This window comes from Olea europaea, chromosome 21, assembly GCF_002742605.1.
Source record: "Olea europaea var. sylvestris chromosome 21, O_europaea_v1, whole genome shotgun sequence".
NCBI lineage: Eukaryota > Viridiplantae > Streptophyta > Magnoliopsida > Lamiales > Oleaceae > Olea > Olea europaea.
In genome coordinates this window covers 18,162,826-18,180,203 of record NC_036257.1, presented here as the reverse complement: position 1 = coordinate 18,180,203, position 17,378 = coordinate 18,162,826, and the positions used below count along the sequence as shown (strand labels likewise).

General features: G+C 33.6%; 3 protein-coding genes across 3 annotated transcripts; 2 read left to right on the top strand and 1 right to left on the bottom strand.

Moving 5' to 3' along the window:
- Positions 1 to 40: 40 nt before the first annotated feature.
- LOC111370996 (xyloglucan endotransglucosylase/hydrolase 2-like) lies at positions 41 to 1,293 on the top strand. Its single transcript, XM_022992928.1, has 3 exons — positions 41 to 385; positions 494 to 687; positions 770 to 1,293. Exons 1-3 carry the CDS (start codon positions 95 to 97, stop codon positions 1,152 to 1,154), a joined length of 870 nt encoding a protein of 289 aa, XP_022848696.1. The 5' UTR covers positions 41 to 94; the 3' UTR covers positions 1,155 to 1,293.
- A 5,319-nt stretch (positions 1,294 to 6,612) lies between these two features.
- On the top strand, positions 6,613 to 7,824 carry LOC111370995 (xyloglucan endotransglucosylase/hydrolase 2-like). The gene is made up of 3 exons (XM_022992927.1): positions 6,613 to 6,944; positions 7,026 to 7,219; positions 7,330 to 7,824. The coding sequence occupies exons 1-3, from the start codon at positions 6,666 to 6,668 to the stop codon at positions 7,724 to 7,726; spliced, it is 870 nt and encodes a 289-aa protein (XP_022848695.1). The 5' UTR covers positions 6,613 to 6,665; the 3' UTR covers positions 7,727 to 7,824.
- A 2,610-nt stretch (positions 7,825 to 10,434) lies between these two features.
- LOC111370239 (transcription factor PAR1-like) lies at positions 10,435 to 10,860 on the bottom strand. The gene has a single exon (XM_022991925.1). It carries the CDS (start codon positions 10,858 to 10,860, stop codon positions 10,435 to 10,437), a length of 426 nt encoding a protein of 141 aa, XP_022847693.1.
- Positions 10,861 to 17,378: the final 6,518 nt, after the last annotated feature.

The window sequence follows — 17,378 nt, the reverse complement described above, 5'->3', positions numbered from 1 at the left end:
CCACCTCCAAAAACGATTGTAAAATGATATATAAAGGGCTTTCTGAACCCAGCTTTTATTCGTCAAAAACAGTCTTCTCTTTCTTCTTCTCAAAATGGCAGTCTTTTCTAATTCTAAAGCTTTTGCAAATTTAGTCATGCTTTCACTTTCTTTGGTCTTGGCCTGTTTCACTATTCCTATAGCTGGTAATTTCATCAGAGATGCTGAAATTACTTGGGGTGATGGGCGCGGGAAGATAGTCGAAGGTGGAAGAATGTTGACACTTTCACTAGACCAAAATTCCGGTTCTGGATTTCAGTCAAAGAATGAGTACTTGTTTGGAAGGTTTGATATGCAACTCAAACTTGTTCCTGGAAACTCTGCTGGAACCGTAACCACATTTTTCGTAAGTCTTCATCAGTTCTTCTTCAGGAGCTGACACCAAACTTACTTAAACAATTATTAAATTTTTTGTTGTATAATTAATCGTTAAGTTGTTTCATTCCATTTCCACTTATCGTCCCAAGGAGCTGGTCATGATGAAATCGATTTTGAGTTTCTTGGCAATGCATCTGGACAGCCATACACTGTTCATACCAATGTGTATTCTCATGGAAAAGGAAACAAGGAACAACAATTCCATCTTTGGTTTGATCCAACGGCATCTTTCCACACCTACTCAATTGTGTGGAATCATCGGCGCATCATGTAATTGAAAATTCCTCAAATCAGTTTCGTTAATCCTCAAACTATTCTGAAAATTAATACTAATTCTCTTGTTGAATTTCAGTTTCTTGGTGGACAATAGTCCTATCAGAGTATTCAACAATCACGAAGCAATTGGCATTCCATTTCCTAGTAGCCAACCCATGAGAGTACACTGCAGCTTGTGGAACGCAGACGATTGGGCAACCCAAGGTGGGAGGGTGAAGACAGACTGGACAAAAGCACCTTTCACTGCATATTACAGGAACTTCAATGCTAATGGTTGTGTATCAAAAACATCTGGTGGATCTTGTGCCAATTCCAGGGAATGGCAAACTCAGGAACTTGATGCGAAGGGAAGAAATAGGCTCCGTTGGGTACAACAGAACCACATGGTCTATAACTATTGTGCAGATGTTCAAAGGTTTCCTCAAGGCTTCTCTGAAGAATGCAAGCGTTCAAGATTCTAGGAAAATTGTGGAGAAGCGATCCCTTGTTTCATTATTGTTGTGTGATTAATTCTGTATTTATTTGAATTCTTCATTTCTTATTCGTTTTAGTCCAGTGAGAATGTATTGATTGGAATAAAAGGAAAAAATGCTTGATTTATTCTTGATGTTTTTTATTAATAAAATTTTTAGCAGTTCTTCACGCGAACTTGATGATCAAAAATCAAATGTAATGAGAGGTGAACAATTTGGGGGGTTTTAGGCAAAATCGTTAAGTGGCTTTTTCCAGCAAAAATAAATAAATAAATAAATATAATGGAGTTGTGGTAGTCGGTTCTTTCAAGTGATCTTCCCTTATCTTCCTAATGTTCTGAGTTTTTCTGGTTCGAGATGAGAAATGAGAACTAGCCGAGCACAACGAGTGAATAAAGCCCATTTTTTAATGCTGGGTCGATGCTTCTTTGGCTCTAATGCAGGATGTGAGAGGATGGCAACTTAAGTTTATCTCGTCCAAAGGCGGAGATAGAGGGGGGCATTCTTGAGCTGTAGCCCAGCATTGTCCCCCCCAGCCCATATAAATATTTAAGAAGAATTGTAGACTTTTGGGCCAAATATTAACATTAGCCCAGCTCTAGTTTAAATCTCAATCCTATTCCAATGCTCAAATGTTCAAATTGAATTAAAGACACTATAATTATTAATTACTCTTTTCATGGCATTCATGAAATATGAATATTTTATTGTCAAATTAGATATTGTATTTAATGCATATTTGACTAAAATTTACTTATAACTATTAAGTAAATTTTATTATAGATAATTTCTATTGATTAGATCTAAAAGTAAATTACTTCTTTTAATAGATAGAGACACTACATATTTTTCTAAATATAAAATTAATTAATTTTTTTTATTACTACATATGATTTTATTTATTACTAATTAATATTTATAAAAAAAAAATACTTATTTTGACCAAAAATAGATGTTATGATCAAAATAAATGACTTACTACAGATTTGATATTGACAATAAAAAGAATATTTGTACAAACTTTCAGCTGTTTGGAAAGATTTATTGTCAAAGTTATTAGAAGAGTACTCATTGAGTAATTTTTTAAATTTTCGTTGGTGGATATGTATTTTTGCTTATTTATATTATAATTTGGTTAGTTTATATTTTTTAAGGTTAGTGTTGATTTTCTATTTGATAAAAAAATACAAAGATTTAGTGGAATATTAAGATGTGAGATATCCAAAATTTATTTTATTTTATTGAGTGTCGTATACTTTTTATGGTGAATGTTATGAAAATAGATTCCGAAACTCGATTTCTTGTGACGTAAGTTCATTCAAAAAAATTTAAATTTTAGCCTATCCTAGCATCATTTTCTTGCTCCGCCCTTGATCTCGTTTTCATCTCCAGTGGAGAAAACATAGAACGAGAGAAGTCCTTGAATTGGAACAAATTAAGGAGTTTCTTGTGGAGATAGGTTCCCGATTCGTGAATCAAAAGTCTCACATGTCAACTCCTAACAGTACATTTGAACCTCGAAACCAAATGGTAGTACGTTAGATCTTTGATTATCAAATGGGCATTCCTTGTTATTATCGTTCATGTTTCTATATATTGCGTCAATGTCAGCAACATGAATTCCCAATCAATTACTCAGATGTGCGATATTTGCAGATGTCAAAAGTTTTGATGTTCTAAGCCGAACTACATTCTCCACTAGTGGGAAGAGATGAAACATGCACCATTTCTTGTGACAATGTACAAATAACCAAACACCATTTCTTGCGACAATGTACGAATAACCAAACTTATTTTATATCGTAAGAGTCGAGAATGTCTCAAAAGCACAACATATGCTATTCCTGGCACTATCATTTGCATGATCTAATGGAGAAACCAGAAGCAAACATGGATAGCCTTATTATAATGAAGGATGAGTTTGTGGCTCGTTAAGTTGATGTCGTGGAAGGTCTGATAGTGAGATAATGTCCCATAATTAAATGTCCAAACATTGCTAAAAATTAACTTTTCATCAGCAGATAATTTATCAGTTGATAATAAAGAAAAATGGAATATCCATTAGCAAAAGTAGATTGATGCGTGTGTTTAACTCACGAGTTTTATACTATTTTAACTTGATTGGTAGCTAGATTTTATAGTATTGAAAGTTTTCAACGCTTTTATTAGTGTTGTATTATAGGTTTGGTGATGTGGTTTTAATTAATGCAGAAGGAGAAGAAAAAGGACAAGGTCCAAAGTTTGTGGACTAAAGTGTAAATGCTCAAGTTATATCAAACTTCACTATAAAGATTCAGAATGTTAGGGGTCAATTAGATGCAATTAGAAGTCAAAATGAGCGAAAATGACCAAAATATTTTCACAAATCAAATTTTAACCACATAATGATGTTCCAAATTTTTAGCCAGATCTTATTCGAATTGGAAAAGATCTAATTCTAATAAACTTATAGTTATTTGAGTTATCTTTACAACCCAATTTGAATTGCCTCAATAAGATATTTAGAGAGAAAATTATGATAAAAATATTGAAAGATGCGTAGTGCTTATTTTTACCCAAAAGGTGGCGCAATTGCTCAGTACAGAGTTGTGTCACCGCGGTGCCACATGCATACCTAGGGCGTGGATTTTGGCCTTTTTAATGCCCATAAAAACTCTAAATTCGGGGAAAACCTTGTAAGCAACTATAAATGCAAAAAATGTAGTACTTGAGGGTAGTTCCACACATTGAGAGATATAGAACACAGCTTGGAGACTTATAGAGAAAAATTAAAGGAGAAAAACATGAAATCAAAGGTTACGAATCAAGGTTTGGAACAAGAAGATGAACTTTGTACAAGATTCGTCCACTTCTTTACATCTCAATTCAAAATCCAGTGATGTATTCAATGCAAATCTTTTATCTTTTTTCTATTATTATGAGTAGCTAATTCTTTCATTATGGCAAAAAGTGTAATCTTTTGAGACCGTTTATTTCTTTTATTCAATATTCTAGAGATATGGGATTACTCAAAAGCATGCGACTATAACTCGTTCATGATTACGCACAATATATGGTAATCCGTTTCACAATTTAAATAGACTCAATGAGAACTCGAGATGAGCAAATTAAATATAATAGAGAAATTCGATCGAATACTACATTAGATTTATGAATCTTGAATTAAGACTTAAATGTGATAAATAGATGAAATTGTTATGCCCTAATATCCATTCCATATTTGAATTCTAAATCGATCTTTGTGTACTTTCTCCTATTTTCACGTAGTTAGATAAAAAATCACAATAAATTACAACTTTTGTTTATTTTCGTCAAATAGAAGTTACAAATAGTAAATTAAATATGAAGTATAGTCCTCGTAGGAACACTAATCTAGACTCAAAAGTCCATTATATTACTTGTTATGATATTGTACATTTACAATAAAAAAATGCAAGATAAAGACCTTCATTTGCAAAAATCGCCAAAAGGAATTTCCCTTGGTACAGGTGATAGTTCTTCACCAACTCATTTTCCGTGCCTTATGTTATTGTTTTATGCATATATACCTTTACAATGACTATTATTGTGAGGAGATGGCACAATGATGTGGAACCTATTGCTGACTGCGTTTTGAGTGATGTGGAACCTATCATTTGTCTTGAGTGATTAGTATACTAGTAGATTTCAAGTCTGGGGTTCTTGAGTGAATTGTCCAGGCGATTTGTGAGAGCTTTTTGTAATCTCGAATGTTTTCTGGTTTGAGTCTTGAATGTGTAATATTTGGATAGTTTATTGGTTCTGGATTAATGCAATAATTTCTTCCGGTGGTGGAAACACAAAAGGAGATTAGGAGCTTGCTCTGAACCTCTTATCTTAGGGTGAAAAATTTTGTGTTTTTTTCCTTTTCTTTTGTTTCTTGGACATTTATATTCTGCGATTTTTGTTGTAAAATCATTTAACGAGTTGAACCTGCTCTTAACAATTATCAATGATTGTTTAGTCACAAATCTGTTAATATAACTTGTATTAAAATGATCAAAATCAACTACAAACTCAGGCCACTAGTTACTGTTTTCAGGTTTCTAGTGGCAATTTTTTTATTTTTTTAAAAAATTTGATAAAAAGTTAATACCCACTTGGAGATGAGAAAGGTAACCAAAAGTGGAGGATGCCTGGTAATAAACAACTGTAAAGAGTTGGGAATATAGTATGCAATATACTCGTGCTTTATGCTTATAAAATTCCAAAATTCTCGACGGTAGAAAGACATGTTTAGTACGTAATATTAGATAGAAACACATGATCCACGAGCTCAAATTTTAAAGCAGAAATCACAAAAAATTTTGATCATTCTTAATAATTTATAGTCGAGATTCGACTATCTATTTATAAAAAGAAAGTCGCTATTACTCTAAAATGTTTTTACGTAATTATTTTAGAACTCTACTACAAAAACGTTTTCCTTTTGGTGCATTTATTAAAATCCCTTACTACAGGATAAGGCCAAGAGACTAATCTCCAAAAGGTTTTGACTATGTGGGAAGCCTGTGACAGGATGCATCTGGTCTGACGTTAACTGCATCCTCTCATCGTTAGCCAAAAAATATTTACAACTACAATTTCACGTGACCATCGAAGTTGCCAAGAATTTGAAAAGTTCTACGTAATTTTATTGACATGGCTTTTATAAAGTAAAAAGATGTTTATAAAATTAATAACTACTTTTGAACGTGTTCGAGTAATTTTCTGAAAGCACTTTGTTCAGGTAAAATCTAGAAATTCTTTTACAAAACGCAGAAATCCCTTCAAATTGACCCTTTATATATTACATAAACTCACGTGTGCCTTGTCAAATTGTACTAGGGGAGGCCTAAAAGGGGAAGGGCCACATACATATATTTTGTTATTTCTCACATTCCAACTAGGCAAATAAATTAGCCAGTTGTACATTACCTGGTGCACATTATGCACATATATATATATATATATGTGTGTGTGTGTGTGTGTGTTTTCAGGCTAACTATTTAAAGCCTAGTTAATTAATTATTGTACTAAAATAAGTAACATAGTTGCTCATAACATGACGGTCACAATTCAGTCTACATGTGAAAAGATGTATTGAAGACAATATTTAAATTAGTGCACGTGACTTTGCGACTTTTATATGGAATGGTTAACAAGATTAAGAATGAAATTAAGTCGAATATTATGAGAGCGGAAAAGTGAATCGAGTAATTGAAAGAATTGTGAGTGTGTTATGAGAAAGCGAGAATAAGAGTATCAAAAGTGGCAGACAATCAGATTTCAAAGAGAACCTAACCAAAGCCACCAGTTTTGAAGGAACTCACAATTGCCAGCTAATGCCTTTAGTATCAAAAACAACTTGAGAAAACGCAACTTGAATTTCACTTTCCTAACAGCTTCTTGCTGCCTATATAAAGCATTTCAAACTTGCATCAGCAAATTCAGATATCACATTTCCTAGTTTTGTAGCAATATATATACTTGAATAAGAATATGTCGCTATCTTCTCAAATGGTCACGAATATTTTTCTACTTTCTCTAGTCGTAGCTTATCTTATGACTGCTTCGGCCGGAAATTTCTACCAACATATAGACGTCACTTGGGGTGGTCAACGAGCTAAGATACTCGATGGAGGCCAACTTCTTACTCTGTCACTGGACAAGTTTTCAGGCTCAGGTTTTCAGTCCAAGAATCAATATTTATTCGGCAGGGTTGATATGCAACTCAAACTTGTACCTGGAAATTCAGCTGGAACTGTAACTACGTACTATGTATGAAACTCAAAACTTAGTATTGTTTATTCACGCACGGTAAATGATATTTGACACTCTAAATTCGCCTTTTTCATGTAGTTATCTTCTCAAGGAACAGCACACGACGAAATTGATTTTGAGTTCTTGGGAAACTCATCAGGACAACCTTACACAGTCCATACAAATATATATACACAGGGTAAAGGGAACAGAGAACAACAATTTCATCTGTGGTTCAACCCTTCAATTGCCTTCCACCAGTACTCCATTATCTGGAATCCTCGGCGCATTATGTACATGAAACTCTTTGGTCTTTAATTCAGTCAATGCTAAAAGTGACAACAATATATATTTTAATCTATGATTTTCTCACATGTACTTCATTTTCTTGTCCATATTTCAGCTTCATGGTGGATAACATTCCAATAAGAGTATTCAACAACAATGAAGCTATTGGTGTCCCGTACCCAAAACGCCAACCTATGAGACTCTATTCTAGCCTTTGGAACGCCGATGACTGGGCAACACAAGGAGGGAAAGTTAAGACCGACTGGACAAAAGCACCTTTTACGGCTACATATAGGAACTTCAATGCCAATGCTTGCGTTTGGCCATCGACATCTTGTGTTTCTACCAAACCCTTGCCCATCAATGGATGGATGTATCAAGAACTTGATGTTAATGATCGAAAGAAGCTAAAATGGGTGCAAAAGAACTACATGATCTACAATTACTGCACAGACTTGAGACGTTTTCCTCAAGGTGTCCCTCGTGAATGCAAGCAATACAAGTTCCTCTAAGAAAGTATATGGATCTAAATAATCGAATCAATATGTAAAATACGTTAGATTTGTTTGCCTATTAGTAGCTCCTTAATTGAGATTCAAAGTTCTCTACACAAACTTATCTTTGTCCACCCACAAAAACGTACAATTTAGCATCCACACCAACCCCGCAGAAATTATACCATATAACAAACACTTACGACTCAAATTTAAATGAATTCTTCCACTAGAAGATTGTTCCTCCTCAAAGCTTATGACTCTATGAGGATGGGAAAAGCAAATGCCACAAATTTTGCCCCTGTTTGATCTTGATTAAAATCAGATTTTTAGTAAATTTCAATGAAAACTGAACTAATGTATGGTTAAAAAGTTGATAAAAATTGTGGGTTTCATAAAATGAATAATTTAAAATGAGTTTGAGAAAAAAAATAAGGACCAAACAGGAGCTTTATCAGATAAGGTCGTTGACAATTCCCCAACACAATCATAACAAATTTTGTAGCCAAGGTCACAGTCTACCTAGTTCATCATTGGAGCTGCAACTTGGATAACCTACAACAACTATAACTAGAATGAGAACTTTCTTTCTCCTAATGAACTCGTACCATGAATGTGTTCAGGAAAGTTACCTAGACAAATGACATGAACTCCGAGAATCAGAAGCAAATCAGCAAAAGTATGTTGTATAATCTTATGCAGGAACAACCAAACAACATTTGTGATCTTTTTCTACCAAAAATTCTAAAAGCTTCACTTTAAATGCAATCTATGCCGTTGGTGAGTAGGACTCTGGTGTTATACATCCCAATAAGCTGGTCACTCAACAAGAATTGATGCATTTTCGTCGAAGTCTATTCCTTGGCTCAAATGGCAATTCATTTGGATTGCAGGGAAGTTCCCTTCGAGGAGCATTATTCAATACATGATAATTAGATCGGCAAAAGAGATTCTTATAGACGGATGGAAGGCATTGAAGCTAGTGTAGTCATTTTACAAGAAATATGCTACGCACCTTAGCCCCTGTTGAAATCTCTGTCACAGCCCCCTGTTTGAGTAGCATTAGTTATTCTACAAACCTATTTTAGACTAACGCCTAGAGACGCGTCTGACATAAATCTTTCACTAAATGTCCCAAATAATATGTTTTGAGTTACGTTTTCAAGGAACACTTCAAATTATGGTGTAAATAGAAATACCCTCCTAATTATTGTCTTACTTGGATTGCAGGGAAGTTCCCTTTGGTCTATAAAGGCAGTTCCACAAATACTTTCCATTCTTTTTAAGGAAAATATTTCTTCTACATAACTATTTATATAATATTTTACATAATGATGAGGTATCAACATGTAAGTGCGAAAGTTATTTGATTGATGAAATTTTGATCCAATTAAATCCCTTCATATCATCTGTTGGTACACCATTATATAAATTGTTGGGTAAGCGTAGCACAATCTTCCACCACATGTCGTCACGATGACTATCAACTTTGCCATAGCTGTTTCTTTTACTCTACTCAAATCTAAAATCCACCACCACGCAGCATTACCCCCAAATTCCAAATCTAAAATCTGCTATTAGTCGCAATTTAGACATGTACGTTGAAGAGTGGGAATTTTTGTTTGACATAATAATATTTTCTTGTCTTGAAGACCAATACCTATCGTAATGCTTGCCCACTCAAACTTAAAAAAGGAATTAAGTCCTACAAAAATCCATCATAGTCTAAATTCAGCCTCCGAACATAGCCAAACACTTTACTTCATATATTGAAATTTTATTATTACAGTGAAATAGAGGATCCAACGTAACATGAATAAAGAATAAAATTAATGATTTTCTCTCTCTCTCTCTATTATTATTTTTTTTTTTAATCAAGACTACATAGATATTGTAGAACAATTCCGTACATTGAAATAGTGGTAACAAAACTCCAAAGGATATTGGCAACTGATATTACAAGATTTTTTTGTCACGTCCGATACAGATTTTCTAAAATTTATTTTTTCTCAAAATCATTTTCTATCATACATTTTCTTAATAAAATAATTTTTAGCATTAATGCAAATCTTTTCTCTATCATTTTTAAGCATGCATTCCCCCCGCCCCCAACAAAAAAAAAGACTTTTCACAAAATTTATTCTCAAAGGGCTTCGTTTGGTACACATTAATGTAAAAATGAGAATAAAAAATATAGCCGTTACGAGTCCCATACAAAATATAGAAGTCAAAAATGGTGGTTTGACGTGATGGATAACGGTCATATTTTTCATTTTAACAAGCAAAAAATGAGAAACAAACGGGGCTAAAATATCATACATCAAACATGCCCTGAGAACGCAAAATAGCTAGATGCATTCAAGAGGAAAAAAAATAAAAAAATCCTACAAACATTGCTTCAAAGCAATAGCATGAACTAAGCAATTAATCACAATTCTACATCTCCCTTAAAGGAAATTTATCCAAATTAAACATTTAACTTAAAAAAATTATCAAAAAAAGCTAAATCTTGACCCTAATACCCAAAAAAAAAAAAAAGAAAATCAAGAGAAAAAATTTGAAGAAAGAACAAGAAATAAACATGAAAGCATCAAGAACCGTTTTACAAGTCTTTTCCTTTTGCACATGGCATCGTGACTCCCTTTGACAGCATCGACTTAATTCGTAGCTTAATTTAAAAGCCATATTTCCGTCCGAACATTTTCGAGATGCCGCTAATACCATTGCTAACCACCAAGCTTTCTCTTCTCTATCTCAGGACCTTCAACAAATGAAGCAAAAAATCTCAAGACTTTAATTTGATCTTGCAACGTCAATATGTATTCAGCAGTTTCTTCAAACAGTTTGTCTGCAAAAAGCGACTCTCCTCCCGGCACTATTTTCTGCAAAGCCACGATCTTTTTCTCAACCTCAGCTTTCTCATCGGAGTCTTCTCCGCCACCACTACTTTCTTCGTCGCCGGCACAGATGATTTTCACCTGGGTTTCGTTTGTTGTGCTTCTTCTATGGCCATCCGGTTGCCGCATGCGGCGGATGGTGGATTTGTTAGATTCTTGAACCATTTCTTGATTTGTCTGTTCCTTTCTTGATAATGTGGCTATGGTTTCTGGTTCTGCTGCACAATTACTAATATTGCTATTAGAACTTTCCATGAAATTGTAGAGAGGAGGAGGAGGTGGCGTTGGTGGTCGTAGAGGTGGTGCATGGTGTTAAATTAATGTATTTTGAGTCGTATAAATGTCAAAGCCAACACAGCTGGGCCTACCAACTTTAGGGATTTGGTTTCCCAACGCCCTGATTACGGATTTATGTGGGAATCACATAAACGCGCTTAATTTACCACTTAATTACCAACTTATAATTGAAAACTTCAATTTTACGTCTTAGAATCGTGGATTGAAAATAATTTACTTTTGTACATTTTTCGATTGCCTCATTGTTTTCGGGTCATTTTTTATGGCCACCTCAGCACGTAACATCAGACAATGTGACGAAAATTAAAACAAAATTAAGTCCCTATTTGAAGATCATTATTTGAAAACTTTGTTTTATATATACTCATTTTTAACTAAACATTCAAACAATAAAATAATTTGCACATAAATTTAAAAAAATTTCTACTTTTTAACAATGCATTCTCTTCAAAGTTATTATTCAAAACATTGCTTTGACTAGATAATAGCGAATCAAATAGGGGCTAAATTATTTTGACGCAAGATTAAAGTATAGTAACTCAATTGAACATTGGATCAAAGGACATCGTCCGAGATAAAAATTGACTTCAAGAAAATCATACGGGAATTAATTCTTATGGGATTGTACTTATAATTGAAATTTAATATTAGTCAATATAATAGAGTTGCAAGATACTTGTGTAAATTTGATGTTATAGGACTGCCTAATCAACGTCAAAAGCCTATGGGGTCCTATGATTTTTCCTTAATCAAATGAAAAGCTGATTATCAAGAAAATAAGAGTTTTTTTCTTTAGCCATAAGAAAAGAGCGTTGATGACACGTGCGGGCAAATGAGAGTGAGAACGGAACGGAGATTGTCGATAGGGTGTAGGGAAAACCGGCCGATAGGGTCGCAGGTTGTAAAAAGGGGTCCCATTGTCAAAAAAAAAATAATAATAATAACGAAGGCAGCACATGTGATCACGTGGATTTTCTTGAACTTATTACCACCCATGTGCTTTCCTCTTCTCCCCTTTTCTGTTTGGAACACCTGTTCTTTATAAAAATGGGCCACATACAGACTTTTCATCGTGATCTTGTAAGTGATGGTAGTTGTGTTAAGCATATCGAGTTGCTCGTCGGTTCAACTTGGCACGCTCACAAATGAGCTGAGTTAGATCAGTTCATGTTTGAGGTGAATCACGATGCAAGTTGAACTGTGAAAATCTTGAATGAGCCACTCGATTTGACATAGAGGAGTGAAAATGTAATTTTTCGGTTGATAGGAGCCGGCTTGGCTTGCCTATGCATTTGCAATCTAGCTTGCATGGTGAGTCTAGCCGAGCCAGACGGTGTACAAGACTCGACATTTAACATCCGTAATGATAAGGCAAAATAAGTAGAGGGTGGTGGTGGCATTTTAAGAATGAGAATATTATTCATTATTATGAGTGTTCATTAACAATTTATATGACATTTAGCTAGGACAATGCCATGTACAGACTATAGATAGTTGATGAACGTCAATGGTGATAAATAGAAATATTCAATTCTTTAAGGATGGTTGTCAAGTTCATATGATTACTAAATAATTTTAGTATTTTGATTTTGAAGCGATATATAGTAATCTGGAGCGAAAGATAAAATTTAGTAGAATTGTTTTTTATTATGTTTTAAAATTCGAACAAATGTTTATAATTGTAGTGTTTAATGAAGCAACCAAGAAAATGTCCAATTTTGATTCGTTTCCATCTATACTTTTCAATTAAATTGTAAGAATGTTGTTGAATTAGTTATCAAAAATAAATTTAATTGTACTAAGTTCTTAATTTTTCTCAATTCAGACTCTACGCACACTCACCACATGGAGACCATGTTAATGTCACATGGAATTATCAAGGAACATACCCTTGCAAGATCATCTCACTATTAGATGAAAAAGAGATCGGTAGAATAATCACCTAATGATTGACACCATGCTAACATTCGAAAGTGAATCCATTATTTCTTGGTCGTAAATAACTGAACTAATTCATCTTTCCCCTTAACCATGAACCTCCTTTGGATTTTTGATTTACTTAATTCTTTTATTTTCTTTGGAGTTCTTATTCTTCTTTGGCACCTACGGTAGAGATCGGAGGTAGTCCCCGCCTTGAAGGGACAAGAGAAAGATCTTATTGTTTTTTCAACAATTTTTGATCTCTAGTCCCAAGAAAAATATTGAATGTATCCCAAATGTGATAAAACCAGACTCGAGGGTACCCCAATGATCCTATTGGATCGAAATTAATCTCATTCCGCCCTCTTAACTCATAAGCTCGCAGCTTAAAGAACGAATGAGGAGCCCAATGCTAATCAATAACGCAAATTCTAATGCTTATACATGTAAACTCCATAGGATACTCCAAATTTAATGGTACTACGGATTCCAAATATATAGTATCTGAGTGATTGGCGGCGATGTTGCAACAAAGGGAACTACAATCGACAGGGGTAGGGATCACGTGATAGACTTTGTTTAGAGGGTAGTTCTAAGTGTAGGCCATCTTGGACTCCATGTGATTATACCTACTAATTTTGTTTTATATATTGCTGAGTATTCATTAGCCCCCGTTTGAGATTTTTTTTTTTTTTTTTTTTTTTGGGGAAAATGTGTTTTGAAATATTAAATTTTTTAAGAATGTGTGGATAAAAAATAGAAAAAATGAAATTAAGTTTACATATAAAATTATTGTATGGGAGAATGTAGTTAAAATAAGTTTCGAGAAAAAAATTGAGCTCAAATAGGGACTTAATAAGTCACAGATATGCAAACTCAAATTTCGAAGGTTTTATGAAATTAGGCACCAATAACGACTCAAATTGCATCCCTCCTTTCTTTTTTTAAAACTTTGTTCCTTCTATTGTCGACTGTTTAGCTCTCACATCCCGCCTTTTGTCCTTAATCCCTTTTCTCTACTATTGCGTTCTCCTGATTCTTAGACGTCGAGATTTTTCTTAGGTTGAAATACATCCCAATTTTTTAGTTGTGCAATGGCTTATTAATAGGAGTTTGATTAGGTTTACTCATTTTTTTGATTTGATATTTTTCATATTTGGGACTTGGAATTAATGATTAAATTTTCATTTTCAATGCTTATTGATCTGTGTGCTTTTGTAATGCTTGTCTAGAACCAGTCTCTTGAACATAAAGGTGTGATATACTAATGTCAAAGTTGATTTGTTAGATTTCACATTGTTTTAGAAAGGTTGAACTCCAACCTTGAAAATCCCCACCATCCCGTCCCTGGAGCATCGTGAGGGAGGTAAATCATAGGATGTGCCCTAGCAGATCAGGGAACAAGAGCTTGCTCGTACATTGGTGCTCACAAAGAGTCCAATTTCGTATCTCAGGAATTAAACCCTCAGATTGTAGCTACCAGTAAGGTTGAAACTACCTCACTCCTGTCATTTGCACCACTGGGTTATGCCCCGGGGGGCAGATTTCACACCGTCTTGTTCATGTTTGAGGTTGTCTAAGGCATTCAATCAAACTCTTTGTTAAGTGTTCGATTTTTACATAATCTTTTGCTTAGGTGAGCTACAAATACCGATGCATTCTTTCGGTCTAATAGGTGTTAGCGATCGAGACATAAATATTCATTTCATAACATGTGGGCTCAAGATCAGATCCTGTCATGACTAACATATCATTCAAGTCGGCCCTAATAATTTCTATTATGTAATATCAACCATATACTCATTGCATTTTAACATTTTTATATGTTTTAGGTATAGCATTTAGCAAGATAATGTTCTTATACTTTTTAACAATTTGTCATCAAGTTGGTGATATTTTGTATTTGTTTAGTAAAGATATTCAAATTATCATCTAGATTCTTTAAGTGATTAATTTAAAACTGAAAAACTTTTCAAGTAAAAAAATAAAATAAATTATATATATATATATATACAGAGCATGTCAGGTTTTGGTTAGGAGAGGTGTTATTAAGCAATAATTTCAACAAGAAACCAAACACAACAATTTCAGAGAGAAAATAGCTCAAGTAATAACAAAAACAACAACTTCAGAGAGAAAATAGCTCAAGCAATAACAAAAAAACTTTTCAGACAATTATCGACTCAATAAATTTATAATTTTTAAAAATAAAAAATAAAAAGAAAAGCCACAAACGCATTTTCAGCGAAAACAGTTTGCTATTTGCAAGATAGGTATCAACATATCATATACCCAACAAAAATAGGGGTTGTGTTTGATGTACACAAAGCCCTATATATATATATTTTATGTACACTAAGACTTATCCTAAAAATAATTTGCTATCAACTGCATAACTACCATCAGATAAGCAAATCGACGCGAAATTATTTTTAAACTATATGTATAGGAATCACGCTTTTTGCCTAGGGTTTGCAAAAATTGTGCCGTTATTTGCCAAAAGAATCATGCTACATGTATATCTTATCTTACATTCTTCCACATGGTACCATCATAGCCTTTGATTTTTCCAACACTCTTTCACGTCATTGTCCAAGTTATGTCACATAGACGACAATGTCATAGAAGACATGCACAAGAATGTACGTCTAACAAAATTCTTTACAAAAACACCTTCCACTATGGACGTATTCAGGATCAGATTACAAATCAAACTAATATGTAGAAAAAATTAATTTACGAGTAAAAAAAAATTACACTTAAAAATAACCAGCTGGGGACTGGTCTCCCCTAAATCTGTCTCTGCCTTCCATGTTGGAAAGATCAATTTAAGTAGCCAAGGAAGGCATGACAACCTGTAAGCTATTCCTAATGCGCCTCACGTGCCACTACCGAAGGAAGGCCAAATCACCCCAAAGAGGCCTATGTCTCTCAAATACCACCAATCCAATTGGAATATTGAAATCGTCGATGAGTTCTTTTTCTACAATCACCGGTTTGGGCCCTCTTCACATATCGATCGATTTTGATTCACACAAGAAAATAAATCGGGTAGGAATCGGGAAAATGTAAACGGGGGCAGAATGGTAATTTCAGACAACTATTAAAACGTGAAAATGAAGACATATTAGGGTGTGTTAGCTTGTTAATATTTTTCACTCAAATCCGAACTTTTGTATTGATTGATTGACAATTTTTTCCATGAAAAATATTTTCCTGGTTTTGGTCACATGACCTTATTTTTCTCAAAATTAGGTAAAATATTTTCTTTAAGAGGAGTAATTTTTATTTTTCAGAGAATTCACTCTCTTTTTTTTCCTCTCATTTATCCATTCTCTTTTATTTACCTACCAATAAAAAATCGACAAGTATAATATTTTTTAAATTGAAAATTAAATCAATCAAACACATTTATGTAGTGTTTGATTCACCCAATTCCATGGAAATGGGTGGAAAATTCAAAATGTAATATTTGATTCACAAGATTTTTCATGGAATTGGTTTCTAGCTTTTACTGGAAGTTGTGCTATTCCTTGATTTGGTGAAATTTTAATTCTCACCATATATGGTGAGAATTGGAATTTCCGACTACTGTAGCGATTTTTTTTTTAATAGGCAATGAAAACCAATTCTAAGAATTACTATAAAAAAATATTTCTCTTTCATTTATAATTTTCATATAAAACAAAACCAAATAAACACTAAAAAATAGATGATTTTCTTGAATTATTTATTTATTATTTTATTTTTTTTACTTTTTGGCGATGGAAATCAATGTCATCCCCAATACCAGTAAATTCTATCATTTTAATTGACAATTTTCATGTAAAATAAAGTCAAACGAAAATAAAAAAACACTTTTATTTCAACGTTTTCCACGTGAAAAATTATATCAATTAAATACAATAATTTACAATTCTCAAAAAAATAATTTTAGGCAATTCAATTTCCTGGAATTCGTTTTCCACCGAATTCAATTTTATCTTTACAATCAAGTGGACCCTTAATTACACAATTTATTTTCTTTCTATACAAATTCATGATTGCAAACAAACGCACTTTAGTGATAAATCTACATGTCTTCGTTTAATGTAATTGCGACTTTCAAACTATTCGAATTTACTAAAAATAAATCACAATCAGGCGAGCTTTTAGTTCTCTATCCTACTGAAAACGGCGAAGCCCACAGCCCGTGGGACATGCTTAGACCACTTGACCTATGGGGCCCACTGTCTCTATCAAGACTGGAAGTCACTGCATCGTCAGCATCACCATGCGATTTTTTATTTTTCTAAACCAATCAAAAGACGATGAATTATTTTTATAATATATTTGCTAGATACTAAATTAGGTAATTAATTAAATAGAGTGATTGTTTAACTTATTAACACAAGAAGATAAGGTTGATGGTGTCAAAATAAGATGCTTAAAACATCTTTTCACCTTGGCCAAATATACTCATAATAATATAGGATGATTTAATCAAAATTTAATTAGAGTTGGAATACCCCCACTCCACAAACCAACCCCCCCCCCCCCCCCAAAAAAAAAAGGGG

What these genes read in the sequence shown, in the direction of transcription:
- LOC111370996 (XM_022992928.1), top strand. Translation starts at nt 95, where the DNA reads ATGGCAGTCTTTTCTAATTCTAAAGCTTTTGCAAATTTAGTCATGCTT. An exon ending in GAACCGTAACCACATTTTTC is followed by an intron (nt 386 to 493) that starts GTAAGTCTTCAT and finishes TTCCATTTCCAC; the next exon opens with TTATCGTCCCAAGGAGCTGG. An exon ending in TGGAATCATCGGCGCATCAT is followed by an intron (nt 688 to 769) that starts GTAATTGAAAAT and finishes GTTGAATTTCAG; the next exon opens with TTTCTTGGTGGACAATAGTC.
- LOC111370239 (XM_022991925.1), bottom strand. Translation starts at nt 10,860, where the DNA reads ATGGAAAGTTCTAATAGCAATATTAGTAATTGTGCAGCAGAACCAGAA.
- LOC111370995 (XM_022992927.1), top strand. Translation starts at nt 6,666, where the DNA reads ATGTCGCTATCTTCTCAAATGGTCACGAATATTTTTCTACTTTCTCTA. An exon ending in GAACTGTAACTACGTACTAT is followed by an intron (nt 6,945 to 7,025) that starts GTATGAAACTCA and finishes TTTTTCATGTAG; the next exon opens with TTATCTTCTCAAGGAACAGC. An exon ending in TGGAATCCTCGGCGCATTAT is followed by an intron (nt 7,220 to 7,329) that starts GTACATGAAACT and finishes TCCATATTTCAG; the next exon opens with CTTCATGGTGGATAACATTC.